This window comes from Micromys minutus (assembly GCF_963924665.1).
Source record: "Micromys minutus genome assembly, chromosome: 7".
Lineage (NCBI taxonomy): Eukaryota > Metazoa > Chordata > Mammalia > Rodentia > Muridae > Micromys > Micromys minutus.
The window spans coordinates 67,389,412-67,408,085 of NC_137976.1; the positions used below are offsets into that span (position 1 = coordinate 67,389,412).

Below are 18,674 nucleotides of genomic sequence, written 5' to 3' on the forward strand. Positions count from 1 at the left end.
CATGAGCAGTTTCACCTTGCACGTGACGGAAGCAGCCGTCAGCCTCTGGCATGTCTGAATCAGCAGAACCTCTGCTTTTGTTCAGGGGTCACTAGTACAGGGAGGAAGGTTATTGATGATACTCTCTGACAGTGCATCTGCCTTCCTGGTTACTACCATGGCTATGCAACAGGTGTCATGTGAGGCTGGAGACAAAGGCCCCAGAGAAGGACAGTGTGAGGTTACAGCATCTTCCTAGGAATGACATGTCATTCAAAACTTATAATTTGTTTCTTTCTAGAGTGTTCCACCATATACATATCTGTATGTATGTATGTATGTATGTATGTATGTATGTATGTATGTATGTATATGCCACAGTATATTCTAGGCAATGAAAACTGTATTAAATAAAAGCATGGGTGAACAGTGACTGTGATATCAAAGCATGTTTTAGGAAATTCACTAATGCATGATTACTGAACACTTGATTAATAAGCAGTATGAAAAGGAAGCTAGGCATCTATGTGAATGAAAGGATCACATTTTAGCTGTTTGCTCCCAACTACTGCTGAAGCTGAAGCCATTCTCTCTGGTGTTATTAAACAAACAAACAAATAAGGAAAAACATTTGGAGATGGCTTTCAAGGTCCTTCCCATTGTAAACACAGACAAACTCTTTAGTAAGCAGGACTGAAACAAACACAAGAACACACAGTTGATAAAACACATGTGACGGGTTTTTCTGACAGCTTGCCTCTTTGTTGAGACTTGGAAGTAACATTCAAATCTAGACGTATATACATTTCTACTTCTAAAGATTGTGTGGTCTGCCTTCTGTTGCATTCAATGGGATCTTTGCACAGCAGTATCCCCATAGTCCTGCTGATGTGCAAGAACCCAAGGGCAGGTAAAGCTGTAAGGCCTTGATCTGAAAAACTGCTTACTGAGGCACTTCCTGTTTTGAAGCATGAGAAAAAGACAGCAATAGTATCTTTTTGTTCCACATGGTGAGTCCGTACTCTGCCCCACGAGATGCCTCTGTGAGATCATCTCAGTCATTAGCAGTGCTACTTAGCAACAGGAACAGTTGTTCCCTTCTGTATCAAGCAATGATCTACTGTCAGGACCTGCTCCTAACTGGACATGGTCTGTCTTTCCTTCCCTGCCCCTACCGCTGGCTTATCACCCTGTTAGTGCCAGAGACATTCTGGTACTACATAAGAGGGGCCACTGCTCCCCTACCTTTCTTTCTATCAGGTTCTTCATTCTGTCCTGCTTTCTTTCTCCTTTCCACAATGGGGTAAGTTCTTATTTCCTTACAATGCAGCTCAGGTGTCACCCCTTAACCATGTTTTCCCCACCCAAGACATCCTTTAGTCATACTCGTAGTTACCTTATTATGTTTACCTCATGGGGAAAGAGTTATTATACATTTTTGTTTGTCTAACTTGTGACAGTCGATGAGTTTCTTGAGGACAAAGACTTCCAAATTTATTTATCGTTTCTCCACCCAGAAAGTCTGTGTAGCAAAACTCTAATTCATTCCACACAAAACTGTGATGGACAGATAGTGAGTTTCCCATAAACATTCACAGAAGCACACCTTGCAACCCTCTAATCTCCTGTGTCATTACCAAACATACTGACTCACTGAACAGGAGAAATGACACACAATCTTGGAGATTAATTCTGTTAGGTTTCATCATCTCTGCCGTTTGTTCGGTTTTCAAAGGAACTGAAATCGAAAACACACACAAAAGCTATCCAGCCCACAGACCCTACCACTGTGAAAATGTGCTGAGGAGCTGTCACTAGTGAACAGGTGAGTCTCAGCAGAAAACAGCGAACGCATCCTCCTTTACCAACAGATTTTCATGGGACCCCAGGCACAGTAAATACCCCTGCCTGTTGGTTTATGTTTCGCTGAAACCATGACGCAAGACACGATACAATCCAGAAATATTGTTTTGTGAAATAAAAATGAAAATCACCATCAGTGAAAGTCAGAGAACTAGGGTTTCTTACACAGATGTGTCACAGAGGACAGTCTGAAAGCTGCTGCCAACGTGTTTCTGTTTTCAGCTCTATGATGTGACAAGATGAAACTTGATCAGCAACTCTCAACTTAGTTTTTAATTCCATTATAACTAAGAATATGCCATAGTCAGTTAAAATGTGTCGGTGGGTATGGGTCTAAGAATGTCTGTTTCTCTGTCCATCTGTCTGTCTATCTATCTATGTATAGATCATCTATCACCTCTCTATGTACTTGCATATGTGTAGTGCACATAGGCACATACGTTTTTCTCATGTAAACGTTGTTCTCTTGGATAATTATTAGTCTTCGTGCTTAGAACCCAGAAACTCAGAAGCTTTCCATTCCAACACTCTTGACTTCACATTCCTTAGATAACAGTGCTGCTGCCCGAAAGCTCAGCAGTGTAAGGCACAGGTGGTAGACGTCTGCAGAACATTATAGCTATGAAGAAAAGTTATTTGTCTGGCATAAATGGTCATAATTAAGGGATAATTTTGTGCTAAATCGAGAAAAATGGACAAGAGATGTCTCTGTCTTTAAAGGTTAGGATTCCATTTCTGGTACAGAATTTCAGATTACTCTATCTTGACATAATTGTCTAGAACTTCATGCCAATTAAGTGAATACAGCACTATCCCAAAATCATATAGTTTTCTTTAGTGTTTACAGTGATCCAACAAATATGGAATATTTTAACATCTAAGTGGGAATTGTAGATTTTACCCTTAGTGATCATATGAGATGGGTTCCAAGTTCAAGCTCAATCAAGAGAAGCCAAATTACCTAAGGTTTTGACATTTCAGTAGCCCTGTTACTATGCTAATATAGTCTTCAAAAGAGGTGACAGTGGCACTTTGTCATGTCAAACAGGACCCTTGGAAGAAATTTGGATTAAATCTTGGGTTCCTTTCTGTGACTTTTAAACATCAAACTCTAGTTTTTAGAGGAACAAGGATCAGCCTGTGGGGACTGTCTTCCCCTCTCTCTGTTTTTTCTGGCATAGATTATGTTGGCCTAATATATTAATACAGAGAAATAACTGTGGTTGGAAGTGTTTACATTGTATAGGCTCCTGTCTCAGGGGAAATGCACAATTTGTAAGACGACAACAATATATCAGGAACAATATTAGACACAGCAGATCTGACCACAGAGATTTGAAGGTGACACCCAACTCACCATCCACCATGCTTCTGTCCTGATTCGCCCCCACTGCTGTGTGTGCTGTCACCCTTTCCTGCTTGTTGTCTACATGATCCTCTATGTCATTCTCAGTGTGTGCTTACTTATGGACTCCACTTCCAAGAATGTGAGCCTTGTAGCCAAAGGATTTTGTCTCATTTATGCTTTGCTGTTGTAACAATGTGAAATGAGTGTACACAGCAGGTGCTCAATAAGTGCTGATGGATGAAATTAAACTACTTTCACACAGAGAAGCCCATAGCGGGTTCATGCACAACCACTACTAAATCTGTTTTCTCATCTCACTTAATGGTGTTTCCTTCCCAATACAGAAGCTTAGCTATAAACCTTAACCTGCCCTTCTCCTCACCCTGATATCCTCCCTGGCTCTGCAAAGTTATTAAATCTCAACTGCTTTTGGGTCAATAGAAACTAATATAAAGAAGCTCTTGTCTCCTTTATGCTAGTGCAAACGAGACCCAGTACAATCTCCAAGCATCCACAGACTCAACAGCTCTCTCCACGACAGGATCCAGAATTATCTCTAACATCTTGGCTATGGCCTGGAGATACGGCTCAGTGGTTAAGAGCACTGGCTGCTTTTCAGAATACCAGGGTTCAATTGATGGCATGACAGCTCACAACTGTCTGTAAGTGTCCAGTTCCGGGGTATCTGACACTATCACACACACACACACACACATATGTAAAAAAAAATCATCTTGGATTTCCTTTATTTAAGCCCTTCATGCGTTCTCAGGACAGTAGCAGAAAACAGCAGTGACAAGAAAGGACTCTTGATCTAGACATTGTTCAGTATTTTAGTCACATTGCTCTTTTCAATGAACCTTTCTCTATTCGTACTGTACAATTTATTGGAACTCTACACTGTTGGTCTGCCCCCTGTGTTCCTATTGGACTGTGGAAATGGGTTACCTGGAACATTCCCTTCCTGTTTAGCTCTGACCTCATTTACACAAGCTAATACTTCTCTGTGGTTTCAATCCCAGCAAACAGTTTTTCTTCCCGTAGCCTCACAAAACTCTAGAAACATATCCATCATGTTAGACATTTCTGTCCTCAACTTTCACACACATGTTTGGTGAAAATGCTTGACACATAGTAGGCCTACAATAACCATTCAGAGATTAAACAAATGGACAAAGAACACTTTGTCCAAACTAAAAATCAGTGTCCTTCCATCCTACTTAAAAGCACATTTACAGATACAATCAGATTCCAAATTCTTAACAGCAGAGTCTAGAATTTTCCTAGTCTTACCTATACATATCCTGTGGTCTGTGTAGGTTTTCTCTTCCCTTCAAAAAGACTTTTGTGCTGAGGCCATTTCTTTCATGGGCATCTTCTCATGTAATTTCCATAAAAAAGTTCATCTTGAGCCCAGTGTACCAGTGAGATTGCAGGCAGTTTAGATGGCCTTTGGCAGTACATGCCTGGTACTTCCTAGAAATGCCAGGATCCAGAAGCAACAGCATCTCCATGGCATCTGTCACCAGAGATGCAGAAAATCCAGGAGAGTAGGATGTGGGGTAAACTATTCCCAGAATTGCTTTAGAGGCACAAGCAAAGTTTTCTTTAGAAGCAGGGTGTCACAACAGCTGCCTGAAGACACCACACATCCAAAATTAGGAGTGGGAACCAAGTTGAATAATCAGTTAATCAGTGTCTGGCTTCCTGAACCACCTTAATGAAACAAAATGCCAAAATTCACAGATACATTGACACTCCTGCTGATGACCTAAAATAGCATCAACTTCCGACCGAGCGAGCCAATTGCTAGCTATTGCATTGAACTCCTTGTTCTAAGGACATGGCAAGAGGGTAACCTTATTTTCAAGATGAACTCCTTGTCCCTTGTTCCCTCTCTCTTTTCCAGTTTGCCTGTCAACTGGACCAGCTTTTTAAAGACTCCCCAGCTTAGAACATAACATTGAGATGAACTGCTAAAAGTGGAAAGTAATTTTGTCCATTTGTGAAGGTGGGGTAGCCTGGCCTGTGGCAGTGTGTGGGGTTTATGAGCTGAAACTTGAATAGCCAGGTTCAGTCAAACCTAAGATGAGAAAAGGAAGGGGAATGCAGATCTCAGGTACATTCACACCAAGAATCCTACCAAAGAACACTTGTTTGGTGTTTAAGCAGTTCAGCTGGGCACTAATATCGACGAGCTAACTCTTTGCCTCTGAAGACATTTGGCATAGGGCAAAGAGACTAATGGAAAGTCTGGATTCCCATCTCCTTCCTTGGTCAGTGGTGAGACCATTCAACCAGAGGAAATGAAAGTATTTTAAGAAACATCCTCCAGAAAACAAAGGGAAGACACAAGTTAGGATGTTAGCACAGATGTGTGGTTTTCCATGACTTGAGTCTCTTTTGCCAGCTGTGACCATAAATTCAGTATATGTAGGGGTAAAAAGCCAGGCTGTGGGCTCAAATACTAACTATAATTGATAGACATTAGAAAACATTTTTAATTTGCTTATGTCTCAATTTTATCATCTGTAAAAGAAAAACACCTGTCACAAATGGTCATAGTAAAGATACATGGGCAACAGCAATTAACGTGTGCCATATAGATTAAGTGCATAGTGTATGTTAGTCATGTTTTAACCAGAAACAATAGTACATATTTTTAGGATAGAATCATTCCAGGGAATGTCTACTGAGATCATAAGTCCTGATGGTGTGACACATGGACTTCTAAAACAAAACTTAAAGTTCTAGACTTCACTTTGCTTTTTGAAGAAGAAAGAAACAGCAACATAAGAATTTGTAGTCTTTCCTGGGAAATCTTATAATACAGTGGGTAGACCAACTGGCATATAAAACACACACACATAGACACACACAAACACACACACACACACACACACACACACACACACACACACACACACACACAAAGAGGACCATGATGAGGTTCACTAACCTTGTAAATAAAACAAAAGTTAGAGAAAATGAAGGTTTTAAAAGTGCCTCTGAATTAGTACAGACTATTTTTATGTCATATTCACAGGCTAACTGATTAGATCATAAATCTGGGTCTTAGACTCTAGAAGAATAAAGTCTCCATTTTATTTTGAATAATTTCCTCAATAAGGCCAAGAAAGCTATGACTTAGGAGACATCTCCTGATGGGTTATCCCCCAAACTGACCACCTGATAGGCTGATATGGGACCCACACATTAAGTACACTAAGTACACAGCCAACTTTCTGTCTAATTGCTCAGTTGAGATTACAGGTCGATTTCTGAATGGTATGAGCAACCTTTGCTGATGGGAACAGAACCCTCTGTTTGGCGTGCTTGAACCATGGACATAAAGATCCTTTGATCAAAGTATTAACAAAAGAAAAAATTAACTGGGTTGTTGTCCTACCTGCAATTCTCAGCTTGGTAGAAATGTACTCTCTGTTCTGTGGAAAAATAAGCTGTCTGGATTGTGCTGACGCAGCCAACAAGGTTTCATGCTACTACATTTGCTTCATTGTTTTTCTTTACATCTTAGATAAGAAAGAAGGTTATGATTCATCCTTCACCATCTGAGTCAAAAGCCATTTTGTCTTTTGGTTCAATTAGTTTTCTGCATTCCACATTAAAAACCGAGAGTAGTTTGCTCAGCAAATGAGAACACTGTGGTGTACCCTGGGGTATTGCTTTCTCACACAGAATGACTAAAACCCATGTCTTAGATCCTCTAATGATATTCCAATAACAAGATAACACCATACAAAATCACAAAGCTTTAATTCATGAAAATATCAGAGATTATCATATGCTAATCACAAATGGCATAAATCAAACCGGATGCAGGCTGGTAAGACAATGCTAACATCTCTTTAGTTTTTGAGGGTTGTACTAATGGTTTAGAACCCATTTACAAGTTCACTTAATTAACATGGTTCTGGAACGAAGTGTGTAAAGTAGATGAGAAGTAATGATCTCCGTTGAGATGAGTAAAACAAGAGAGGCTCAGAAAAGTTACAAAACCCTGTGAGGGAGCATTTTTTCCGGATCTTACATTCTCTCATTCTCTACTTTAGCTCTGTCTTCTTCTAAGGACCTCTCTCAGAGCCTTATGTATGCTATTGTTAGTTGTACCTTCAGGCTGAGTCACATCTGTGACTTGGTTTTCTGGCAAAATAATCTGAAGACTGCTACCATGTTCTCAGCTAACATACAAGAAAACATTCTAAGAACAGTACAAAGATTCAAACATCAGTAGTGCCACAGAGATAAAGGCACAGACTTACACTTGGATTTCTTGCCTACAACTCAAGGTCTCACTCCTCTGTGCCATCCATCAAATGATGACTTGTTCTTTTTTATGACAGTGCTGTATCATCTACATTAAATACCAATGTCACATTGATGGTCAGCAATATTAGTATCTCTTATTTATGCCAAGTGCCATTAGTAACGCTGACCCCAGAAGCCCTTAAGCACAGTAAGTGTATGGCATCCATGCTGTGCTTTGTCATAGTCTACAATCCTATTTTAATCTGATTACTTGGCACTTGATCTTTTGATGCAGTGCCATAAACTTCGTCATAAACCCTAGGGAACGAGGGCTGGGGTGGGCAGCACCAAACAAAACATAACTGGCCTTGGGAACTGACTTGTGTTACATTGGAACTCTGAAACAAACATGGTTGTAACTCTATATAGAATGGCCACTTTCTAACCCATCTATTCTAAAGAAATGTACAGAGAAACTATGACGAGTGTTTGAAGCAAAGGAATCATAACGCTCTAAAGATGTCATCATATCAAGTTGCAGATAAACCCCAAAATAGCAGAGAAAACCAGTAGAAAGGAGACTGGCTTCACATTTTGTCATGGATTATCTGGACAGCAGGACAGCCTGAGGCTCTGAAGGAACAAAACATGGGATGCCAGGGCCATTACCCATTCTCCTGCCTCTAATAAGGACAGTGAGGTTGACTTTACATTTTACTTACATCAATTTTATTTAACATCTGAGAGTTGGAGAAACAAATGAGGATTGAGGTCAGAGCTTCCCAGGACTGAAATAAACCTCAGATGCTTAAAATTTGTCCCCAGGATTGCTCCCTCCTGCATCTTCACGATGTTCATCTGCAAGACACTGCTGAGCAATGCCACTGTTAGCTTGTACTGAACACTTCACAAATGATTTTTATTGCTAGGTAACAGTGGAACCAGGAACAGGACTCATACAAATGAAAGGTTTGAGAGAGCATCAAGTGAGGTCAGAGACCAGCATGTGCAGCGTGAAGTAACTGTTGACGAATTTCATACAACATGGCTGAGATCAGTCACCATTATTGAAAGAATGACACAATGACACTAGCTTAAACCTGTCTGTGGGCCATGGTGTCTTATGGAGCTTGGGAACAGTCTGCTTGTTCACACCCCATCTCCCCGTGTTGTGACAGGGGCGGGAGTAAGCATCTCCTCCCATGGACTTCTTCTGGGTTTTAGTTAGCATAAGGCATTTACTGCTATGGCAAACTCTCATGAATTTGAGTGGATTTTCCCAAGTTAGTTGTAGACTTTGTTCTACATCAAAGCCTTTGGCGGGGCAGGATTTAACAAATGCCTCTCCGCTTTGGTCACTAATGTACCTAATTTCCGTTATCTCTGGAGGTACGCGGTAGATGATTGGTGTTTAGTAGGCACTCAATATGTATTTGTAGATGAATGAACACGCTTAATTAAAAACACAACAGATACCTAGTAAGCATAACTCTACAGATGTCCAAACAATGGCTTTGCTGATGGTAAATTATGTGTTCCAACCATCCTGATGTCACTTCGAAGTCTGCAAGGAGGTCACCGTCAGTTCAGGTTGTTGGGATCAAGAGCAAATAGCAGGGGAGAGACAGCTGTGTTCTCTGTGAAGCATAGTTGTGACTTCAGGACTCAGCTTGACCTTCATTTCAGTACAAAACTGTGTATGGTCTAGGAAGTAAGACTTTCATATGCCACACCTAATGTGAGGCCCAGCAGTGTTTTCTCCCTCCAATATTCAAATTTGCTTCCAAAGGATGTTAAATTGTGAAGTAGGAGTATCTTTACTTTCTTTGCAACCCTGACAAAGTGGATGCTGCTGAATGTAATCCCGTCAGTGGGTATCGGTTGTTTGGACCAAGTCCATATGAGTGGCAGTTTTGGATGGTGGTTCATGGCATTGGAGGGAGCTACTTAGAAAATGACTGTTTTAGAATAGCTATAATGCACAGTTTATATACACATGGAGAATGATACTTCCTTCAATCCGATTCCCTGTCTTCTGACCCAATTCTTTTAGACCAGGAAGAAAATACAGAGGCAAGAATCTCTTGTGGTAACCCAAGGTTACAGAGGGAACAGAGTAAGTTAAATATGATATAGTACTTTAAAAATAAAATCCCAACTATGTAACCTTTCCTTCCACCAAATTCCTCCTGGATTTCACAGAAGACTCACGAAAAGGAGATCAAGTTCAGGGCTGCCAGTCCAATTTTAAGCTCATTGAATGTAGCAACCACATCTCAACTCTACTCACATATTCTCCTCTGGTCTTATGCGATTAAGAAGATAGAAATGATAAAACTTGGGTTATAATCCATGGCTCTGTCACTAAGTGCCTTGTGACCCTAGGGTATTAATTTCTTCTTCTCCCTATACAGCAGGTTTTTAGGCATTGGTACTTCCACAGCTAACACTTTACGATTCACAGGTGACGAGTAAATGAGTGGATGAATACCTCTACTCTGCAGAGACAGCTAACACCTTACGATTCACAGGTGACGAGTAAATGAGTGGATGAATACCTCTACTCTGCAGAGACTCCCCACCTGTCATTCTCACTTATCATTTACCAATCCATTAATGATGGCGCACGACCATGATCTAAGCACTATCCTCAGTCGTATCTTCACACTCAGTGACAAAGATGGGCACAAAAGGAATGAGCAGGTATATGTACAGGGAGAGACAGAGGGGATGATATTCCTTTTATCTCAAAATCAGGAAGCTCGGGGCAATGTGCATATATAGGCACTAGCAAGTCATTAACTCATTACCTTTAAGGGCAAATGCATTCTTGCCTGAATATACCAATGGTGTATCCAGGTCTCAGTTTGCAGAAACATCAACTCCAGTAGACGTCTTTACCTTTTAGTGGCTCCTTCCCCTTTTTACCATCAGTTTGTATTTTTTAAAATATATTTTAAATGAAATGTGTGTGTGCCTGTGTGTGTACAAGAACATGCAGGTATACACGTGAAGGTCAGAAGAGGATCCTAGGTGACTTACTTTATTTCTGTCTTACTCCCGTGGAAGATCTTTCACTGAACTTGGAAGATGCTCCTGTCTCTACCTTGTCTACCTGCCCAGCACTGGTGTTGCCACTAAGTATACATTGTGACCAGAACTTTACAAACTTAGGTCCTCATGTCTAGTTAGCAGGCATTAACCTAGCCATCTCTCTGGTTTTGATTTCTACTCTTAGAAAAAAAAATCTATCTACAGCTTTCAAATCAGTCTCAGTTGTATGACCTTGGATAAATGATTTGAGCTATAATCTTCTAGAAAATGAAAAACTATCACAAAACTAGGACCACGTTTAAAAAGAAAACTATAAATTGTAGGTTTCAAATCAATGTTTTAAAAGCATACTGGCTGAGTTTACTAAAAATTAACATATGCTGTGGTGGAAGGCCATAAATGACTCAGGACTATCGACTTAGTGCTGTAAACTTGCACTGAGCCAATACTTCACAAGAACTTATCACCGTAAAGGAAATACTCCTAATGTATCTAACTAAAGGCCACTGTACTCTCATGACCCATGGCTACCTTAGAAAGGGAAAAAGTAAAACCCAAAAACCAACTTTCCCTCTGATCAATACCACCTTTATCCTAAACCACACATTTTCTACTTTTTTTTTCCAATGCTGTGGTTTTGGATTTTTACTTAATTAGGTTATTTGTGTATGAAAACAAGATTCCTCAAGGCCTGAGGTTCCAGCTTTTCTAAAGGAAGCTGCCCACCTGGAGTCAGTCCCCTGTCTGTAATCAACAGGGACACTCTGGAAATAGCTTTCTTGTCACACAACAATAAAAGACAATCAAGTTCAAATCACTCAGCACCTTAGTTAAGACCTGCTAAGCAATTCCCAAAGCAATCACACGGCTCTCTGTACAGATCTGAAAGCTCAAACAAGCATGTTAACTGATCTAGCTGCTCCATGACCTCCTCAGCAACGTGCTAAGAGAACACAATGAAGTGGGAAGAGACTCCAGAGGCAGGGCTGAGCCAGATCCGGGTTGGCTCTCAGACTGGTGAGGGCAGTAGCGACCAGAGAAGGGAGGTTCCTTATCTACTGGTTCCTGAGCTTGTTCGTCTACGGATGAAAGTGAACGTACTGACCCCTTACCCAGGCTGCTGTCTAGCTCAGATGATAAAATCAGTGTGCAAATGTTTAAAAACTGCCAGAAAAGCATTACTCTGATTCATATATCTAGCTCTATATTATATCTATATATCTTCCTGAGGCAAGGATTCTCTGTGTAGCCCTGGCTGTCCTGGAACTCACTCTGTAGACCAAGTTGTCCTCGAACTCAAAGATCTGCCTGCCTCTACCTCCCAAACGCTGGGATTAAAGGTGTGGGCTGCCACACTCAGCCTCATTTGCTCTTCTTAACACAGGATTAAAAGTAAATGTTATAGACTCATTTTGAAGGTGCAGCTAAGGGTGATTTTAGGTGACTAAGTCCCACGATATCGGAAGTGGACACTGGATGAAAGATGCAGTCATCTTTTAGCGTATTGATCACTGGCTTCCACATCACAGAGTATTTATCACCCATATTTCTCAGAGATTTCGTTTGTCTGTTTGAAAAGTTAATTCTCCATACTGAATGGAAATTTACCAACTTTCCCCATGGCTCTCTTAGCATTGGACAAGTCCATTTCATACGTGATTCTCTTTCAGCGATGGTCAGGAAGGGCCCCAGGGTTTCTTTCCTCCCAAATGTCACATGCACCTAAATCACGTTTTCCAGCCTCCTAAGCTGCACAGTCAATGTTTGTGGATATGGTCGGTTACCATGTGCTCTAGTGAGCATAGGAAGCAACTGGACCACCAGGCTAGAGCTGTTCTGTTTCATGAACATCACTGGACCTCCAGTTTGATCTCAGTTGGGAAGCTGGTTATTAAGTGTGAAAAAGTGACATCACTTCAGGAATGGCAAAACAGTAGCATCCCTGTCTTCTTCTTCTGGGTTTAGCACAGGTTTCATGTCTTTGCTCCCTCATGCCTTCCATTAGGTACAGCCTAATTCCAATCAAAGTCCTGTTTCCATGCAAAGAATTTTTGATACCTTCTACTAAGAATCCTTAGAGCTGAGTACAAGATTCTCTTAGATAAGAGTTTACCTTGTACTCCTCTGAAGGCATAGTGATTCTGCAAATAGCCTAGGAAACAATTTTGAAATTGGCACACTTCAGTTTTTTTTTTTTATTTTGGAATAAGACAACAGCATATAAACAATGCCAAGATAATTATATTACATGCTTAAAATATGCTGACAGATATTTTTGATCTACCCTCAGATATAGCACAGCATCCACGTTCAGAGATTCTGCTTTCCAACAGTTTGTGTTCAGTCCCAGGAAGAGCTCAGTCAGAAAACTTTCCTTTGGAATCATGCTATGGTCACACACACACACACACACACACACACACACACACACACACACACACACATGTGCTAGACAGTTACAATTACGCTTCCTTTCTAAATGGATGGACAGCCAACGGTGCTTCCTCTGAAAATGAATGAAAACAAATGTCTGTGATGTAAGGCAACATCGAGGACTCACATAACCCCGAGAAGCTGTGGCCATTCCAGGATGCTCTGCAGCTCAAACTTTACATTTTCCTTGAAAACTGCTGGGTGGTAAGCTCGGAGTTGTGCAGTAGTCATGCTAGCTGCTCAGTTCTGACACTGATACCTCATTTTAAAGTTCTCTTTAAGTTCTGAATTCATCAGAAGTAATAATGATTTCTAGTCTTGGCCCCTTGGTCACTCTAAGCATCTACCACTGGATTGGCAGCTCTCTGCAAATGTAAATACACCAACCCAGAGTACTCCAAGGGACAAGACCTCGAGCAAAAGCTTGGAGCCTTGCTCCTAATGAGATGGTGAAAAAAATCCAGATTATTTCTGCTTTCTCTCTCCTTCTGGATTGAAATAAGAGAGGGTGTCAACTTCCTCTGCTGGCCACACTCCTGATGCAAACAATGCTGGTTCTTCTTCCTCCTCCATCTTCAGGTGGGCCTATGGACCACTCTTCTCCCATTCACACAGCACTACCCCGCTGACATCTGTCCTGAGATCTTTGGACTTCTCCTGTCTGGACCCACCATGGTGCAACTTCCCTGCAGCCAAGATGGTGATGGGATGATTTTAAAGGGTGGAGTGCTGAAGGCATCTACCTCAAGTACCTCCACTCCCGACTTGACACTGCTCGGCAGAGTTAAGATGCCATTCAAACTCTGCTCTGCAGCTATGTTCGTGAGCATTCTCCACAGAACAATCAGCATGCAACTCATTAGAGAGGGCAAAGCCCAAAAGCTTCAGCCAGGGTGTAGAAACCTTTCAGAGACGTGAGTCATTGGCTTTCTCCTACTTGCTGCCCAATATTCTTCACTTCCGAATGGGAGCTTTAGTTCCATTCCTCTCCCGTTTCAAACCAAAGTTTCCCCATCAGAAAATGCTGCGCTTTTCTGTACTATCTCCCCACTTCTCAATGACTTGAACTAAGACTGAGGACTCCTTCGAGCGTAATAACTGCATGCTGTTTACATCTAGATCCCCCTTCCTTTCCTGAAATTTCTCAGAATGCTGGCTGAATGTGCATGAAGTCATGTATCTCTTGGTGTTCTTGTTGGAATAGCACACTACAGTCTTTCACAGTCCCCTCAGGGACATACACACTTTCAAAGGTACAACCCTTGCCTGGGGCAAACGCAGCCAGATTAGCCAGCACAGAGCCACTCCCAGGTTTTCCACATAAAGTACGTTATCGTTCAACAATCCTGGCTTCACTTCTGTTCCGTTTATTTTCTATTTAGAAGAGAATCCTCATCCTTTATTGCCCAGCTCTCCAAAGGACATCTATCTCCCCAATAAACCCTTCCCTCAGTTTTCCCCTCCATTTCCTTGCATGATTTTCAGCAACACGGGCCTGGCAGCTTTAACCCTCACTCTACAGCTCATAATTTGTTGCTATTGAGCAAAATCACTTAGCATTCCTGGCCTTTTATTCTCTAATTAACATGATAGTAGCATCCACTTCACGGGATTACATTCTTTTCTAAGATGAAGTAAGTTAACTTCTGAACTTCATAAAATAGTACTACCCTATCATAAACAGCCAGTAAAACCACACCCATCTCTCCTCTCCTCTCAGTTAGCAGCCTCCACTTGGCAGTGATTACTTTGACAGCTGGCGATGCACCTTTTAGTCTTACTACAAGTTAAATTTAAATCAAGTGTTATTGATAGATCTTTAATAGGGATCTCTTATTTTCTTAAATAAGCTGCGAGTCTCTGGAGCTTTGGTGAACTCTGATTATTGAGCACAATCTACATGCCAAGAACTTGGCTGAGTGCTTTCTATAAATATTTCATGCATTACTCACGATCACAATATAAGATGGCTATTGTTTCAACACTGGGGAGGAGACAGCACCAACAAGAGGCTCAGCGAACACTTGGCCTCAGCTTTTGCAGCGCGTACGTCCTAAAGCTATGGTAGTTTTAAGAGATTGTTTCTCTTCTGAGCCCATAACACTTATCCATTGTTACAGCCGATACAGTGGCTCAGTTTATTGCTGCAGGTAGTGCGGTATGGTCTCTGAAACAGGTACGCTCAGAATCCACCAGTCCACTTTCAATATTCTCTAGTCACAGATTCCTTATTCTCCTTGTTAACTGTTTTGTAGTTTATCCTGGATTCTAATAGACATCCTCCTGTTATTACAGTGAAGAGAGGTCAACAATTTTTCACTGTACTATGTTCTAAGCTTTGGTTTCTGTCTTACTGTTTTCCGTGCATTTGTGCCAATTCTCACCATCTTTATGTTAAGCCTTACCATTTTCTTTCTTTGGGTTAATGTTGTTTCCACAGCAAAATTTCTAGAGTTGAAAGAATGCTAGGGGATATTGGTTCCATATCTTCGCATCAGCAGGGTGGGAAACTGGGCTCAGGTGATACAGGGAACTGCTGGCAATGCTGAGCTAATGAGCTACAGGGAGGATCAGAATAGATTGATTTTTTAAAATTACTTTAAAATACTTACTTGCTCATTTTTTGGCACAGACGTGCAGGGAGTGGACATGAAGGACATGTGAGTCACAGCAGGCTTGTCACAGCCATCGGTTCTACTTCCCTGCGTGGGTTCAAGGGAATAAATAGTCACCAGGTTTGGTGACATGGACCTTTAACCAGTTGCTGTCTTGACCGGTGTCAGTCTGTCAGACAGATAGATAGCAGGCTTGTTCCAAGGTCAGGAAACTAAGGCTGGCTGTAATAGTTCTAACATTCATGGACCAGCGGACCCAAGATGGAAGTCAACTGCTCCTTGTGTGTTTATAGATGTGTGAGCACAGGTCAGACTGCTCAGCACCACGCACAGAACCTGTAGGTCAGCTCAGCTCTGGTTCTGGCTGAGTAAGTCTGGAGGCTAACACTGCTGTGCCTAACCCAGTCTCATCTGAGCAATGTCCCTGAAACCATTGCCTCCCATAGGATTGGCCTGTCTGCCGACATATGGCCAGTTCGTCTATGGGTAATTTTCTTGACTGCAAATTGATGAAGGAAGGCCTAGCCCACTGGTGGTACAATCTCTAGGCAGGTGGCATCTCTTGGGTTATATAAGAAAGTGGCTGCAAGCATTGGAACAAGCTGGTAAGCAGCATTCCTCTATGTTTTTTTTTTCAAGGTCCTGGCCTTAAGTTTTTGCCCTGGCACCCCACAATGATGGACTACCCTTCAAAGTGAAATGAGCGAATTTCTCCCCAAGTTGTTTGTGGTCCTGGCCCTTATCACAGTAACAGACAAGCAAATCAGAACACCAGCTGAGTCATCTCCCCGGCTCTGGATTCAGAGTTCTTCATCCCCATTTCATACTGTTTTAGCTAAATTAGACAAACATCCGATAGGGAAGTGAATGCTTTTCATATCTCACTAACCCCTACCCCATCCACTAACCCCTACTCCATCTACTAACCCCTACCCCATCCACTAACCCCTACTCCATCCACTAACCCCTACTACATCCACTAACCCCTACTCCATTTACTGACCCCTATTTCATCCACTAACCCTACTCCATCCACTAACCTCTACCCCATCCTCTAACCCCTACTCCATCCACTAACCCCTACTCCATACACTAACCCCTACCCCATACACTAACCCCTACCCCATACACTAACCCCTACTCTATCCACTAACCCCTACTCCATCCACTAACTCCACACCATCAACTAACTCCTACTCTGTCCACTCCACAGTTCTTACTTTTCCTGTCATTATGTATTCAGAACAGCAATTTAAAGGGAAGACATGAAGACAGGAAATATTTGAAGTGCAAATGCCTGTTCAATCTCTACCTTGGCAGAGTTTTTACTCAGTACTGCAACTCACATGATGTTTCTTTATATACCCTTCAAGAACCTCCTCAGAGCTTTGTGATAAGACAAACGCAAAACAGAATAAATGTTTAGAAACGATTATACCAACTTAATGGGTAACTCAGCATCTCTTCAATGAAATGATAAAACATTAATCTCCTACGTTTTAGCATGTTGTAGTTTTAAATTTATTTTCCCAGAAATAAATTTACTTAGATGTCACGAAAATATTATTCATTTTTAATACTGGATGTCAAACAGTCTCTACCTGTAAGATCGTTTTGACGGGTTCAGGTTCAAGGGTGAATATCTCATTCATAAAGTCCTCCTGTTCTTCACCGTGTTTAAGGTCTATCCAATCTGACCTGAGTGAACATTCGTGGGACTCTCACTTCTCCTCTACACACTCATCCCTTCTGCGTTACAATTCCCTTACCAGTTGTGTCCACGGCATCTCACAATGACACACACCTCCAACTTGCACTAACAGACTTGGAAGAACAACATCCCTGCTCATAATTTTCCATGGTTTTGAAGAGGAAAACAGAAAGATACTTTTTGCACCTGAATTCAGTCATGATAAGACTTGAAAATACCAGTTAAGACATATCAGATTTCAAGTATTAGACATAAACATTCGAGCTACAAGGACACAAGATGATCTACTTTTGCCTTGTGCCAAGCTAATAAACTGTTAAAATTGTGTGTTGATTTTGCATACCTAATATCTCTCTGAACCACTGAGGTTTTAGGACAAGGTCACTGTACTTCCTGTTCACAGTGGTCTACTGAGAAATGCACACTGCTGTGTGGATAAGACTACACTGCTGCAGACCCAAACACTGCACCGGAGGAGCTGATCACAATGCTCATTCCTCATCAGGGAAAACGGAACAAAATGTTCACTATGGAAGTCAGCTCTAGGCCCAACTCACCAAAGTAATCATCGGCAGGTGGGTTTTCCATATCATACAGCATCTTCTTGGTCAAGTGTTCGAGCTCATCTTCTGGGCGAAACGATGGAGGAACCGATGGAGGCCCCATAGGTCCAGGGTATCCACTCTGTAAGTAAGAAAGCACATAACCATTCAATAGTAGTCTGGACATTCACTACAACAATCACCTTAACCAGGGAGTATTTGTCCTGGGACAGAAGCAGGAAAGGCCCATCCACTTGTAGATTTGTGTTGTGCACTAAGATTTATTACTTAGTCAGTGACTGACCATTGACATTTCACTTTATTTACTGTTCATTTTAGATGAGTCTGTCATACTTTAGAATCTGTGTTTCCAATAGTAAAAATCTAATATTCCAATGACTGCTAAGAAGTTGCAATGTTATCACTTGTAGATTAATTAGCAAGATGACCAATAAAGACAATACAATCCAGAGGAAATTACACAGCTTCCTTAACTGAGAAAAAATCTCTTTGTTTTCTACATTCCAGGAAATAATAAGATTTATCTTATTTCCCATCTTAAATACATTTGAACAGGAAAACGCAATGGCTGAGAGATTTCTGCAGGCCTGCCAATAGAGACAGAATGTCTGTAGAAAGTTCACTGTCAGGGGTTAAGGGAAGCTTCCTAGGAGAGAAAAGAAAGCAAAGAAAGAACAAATACATAAGGCTTCTTACACCCAAGGGAAAACACTGAAGTACAATAATAAGTGTGCAGTAGAGGGTGAGGATGAGCCAGGGTTAAGCTGGCCTTGAAACTCAAATTCTACCCAGGCACATTCCTCCCAACCAGGCATTGCATATTGCTTCAACAGAGAAAG

The 18,674-nt window shown here is 41.4% G+C and overlaps 1 protein-coding gene across 1 annotated transcript in view; it reads right to left on the reverse strand.

Moving 5' to 3' along the window:
* Window positions 1-18,674, reverse strand: part of LPP (LIM domain containing preferred translocation partner in lipoma) — a 555,231-nt gene that overhangs the window by 119,796 nt on the left and 416,761 nt on the right. Inside the window, exon 9 of the mRNA XM_080919338.1 lies at window positions 17,830-17,956. Coding sequence (XP_080775464.1) covers window positions 17,830-17,956 — 127 coding nt within the window. The remainder of the gene's footprint in view (window positions 1-17,829; window positions 17,957-18,674) is intronic.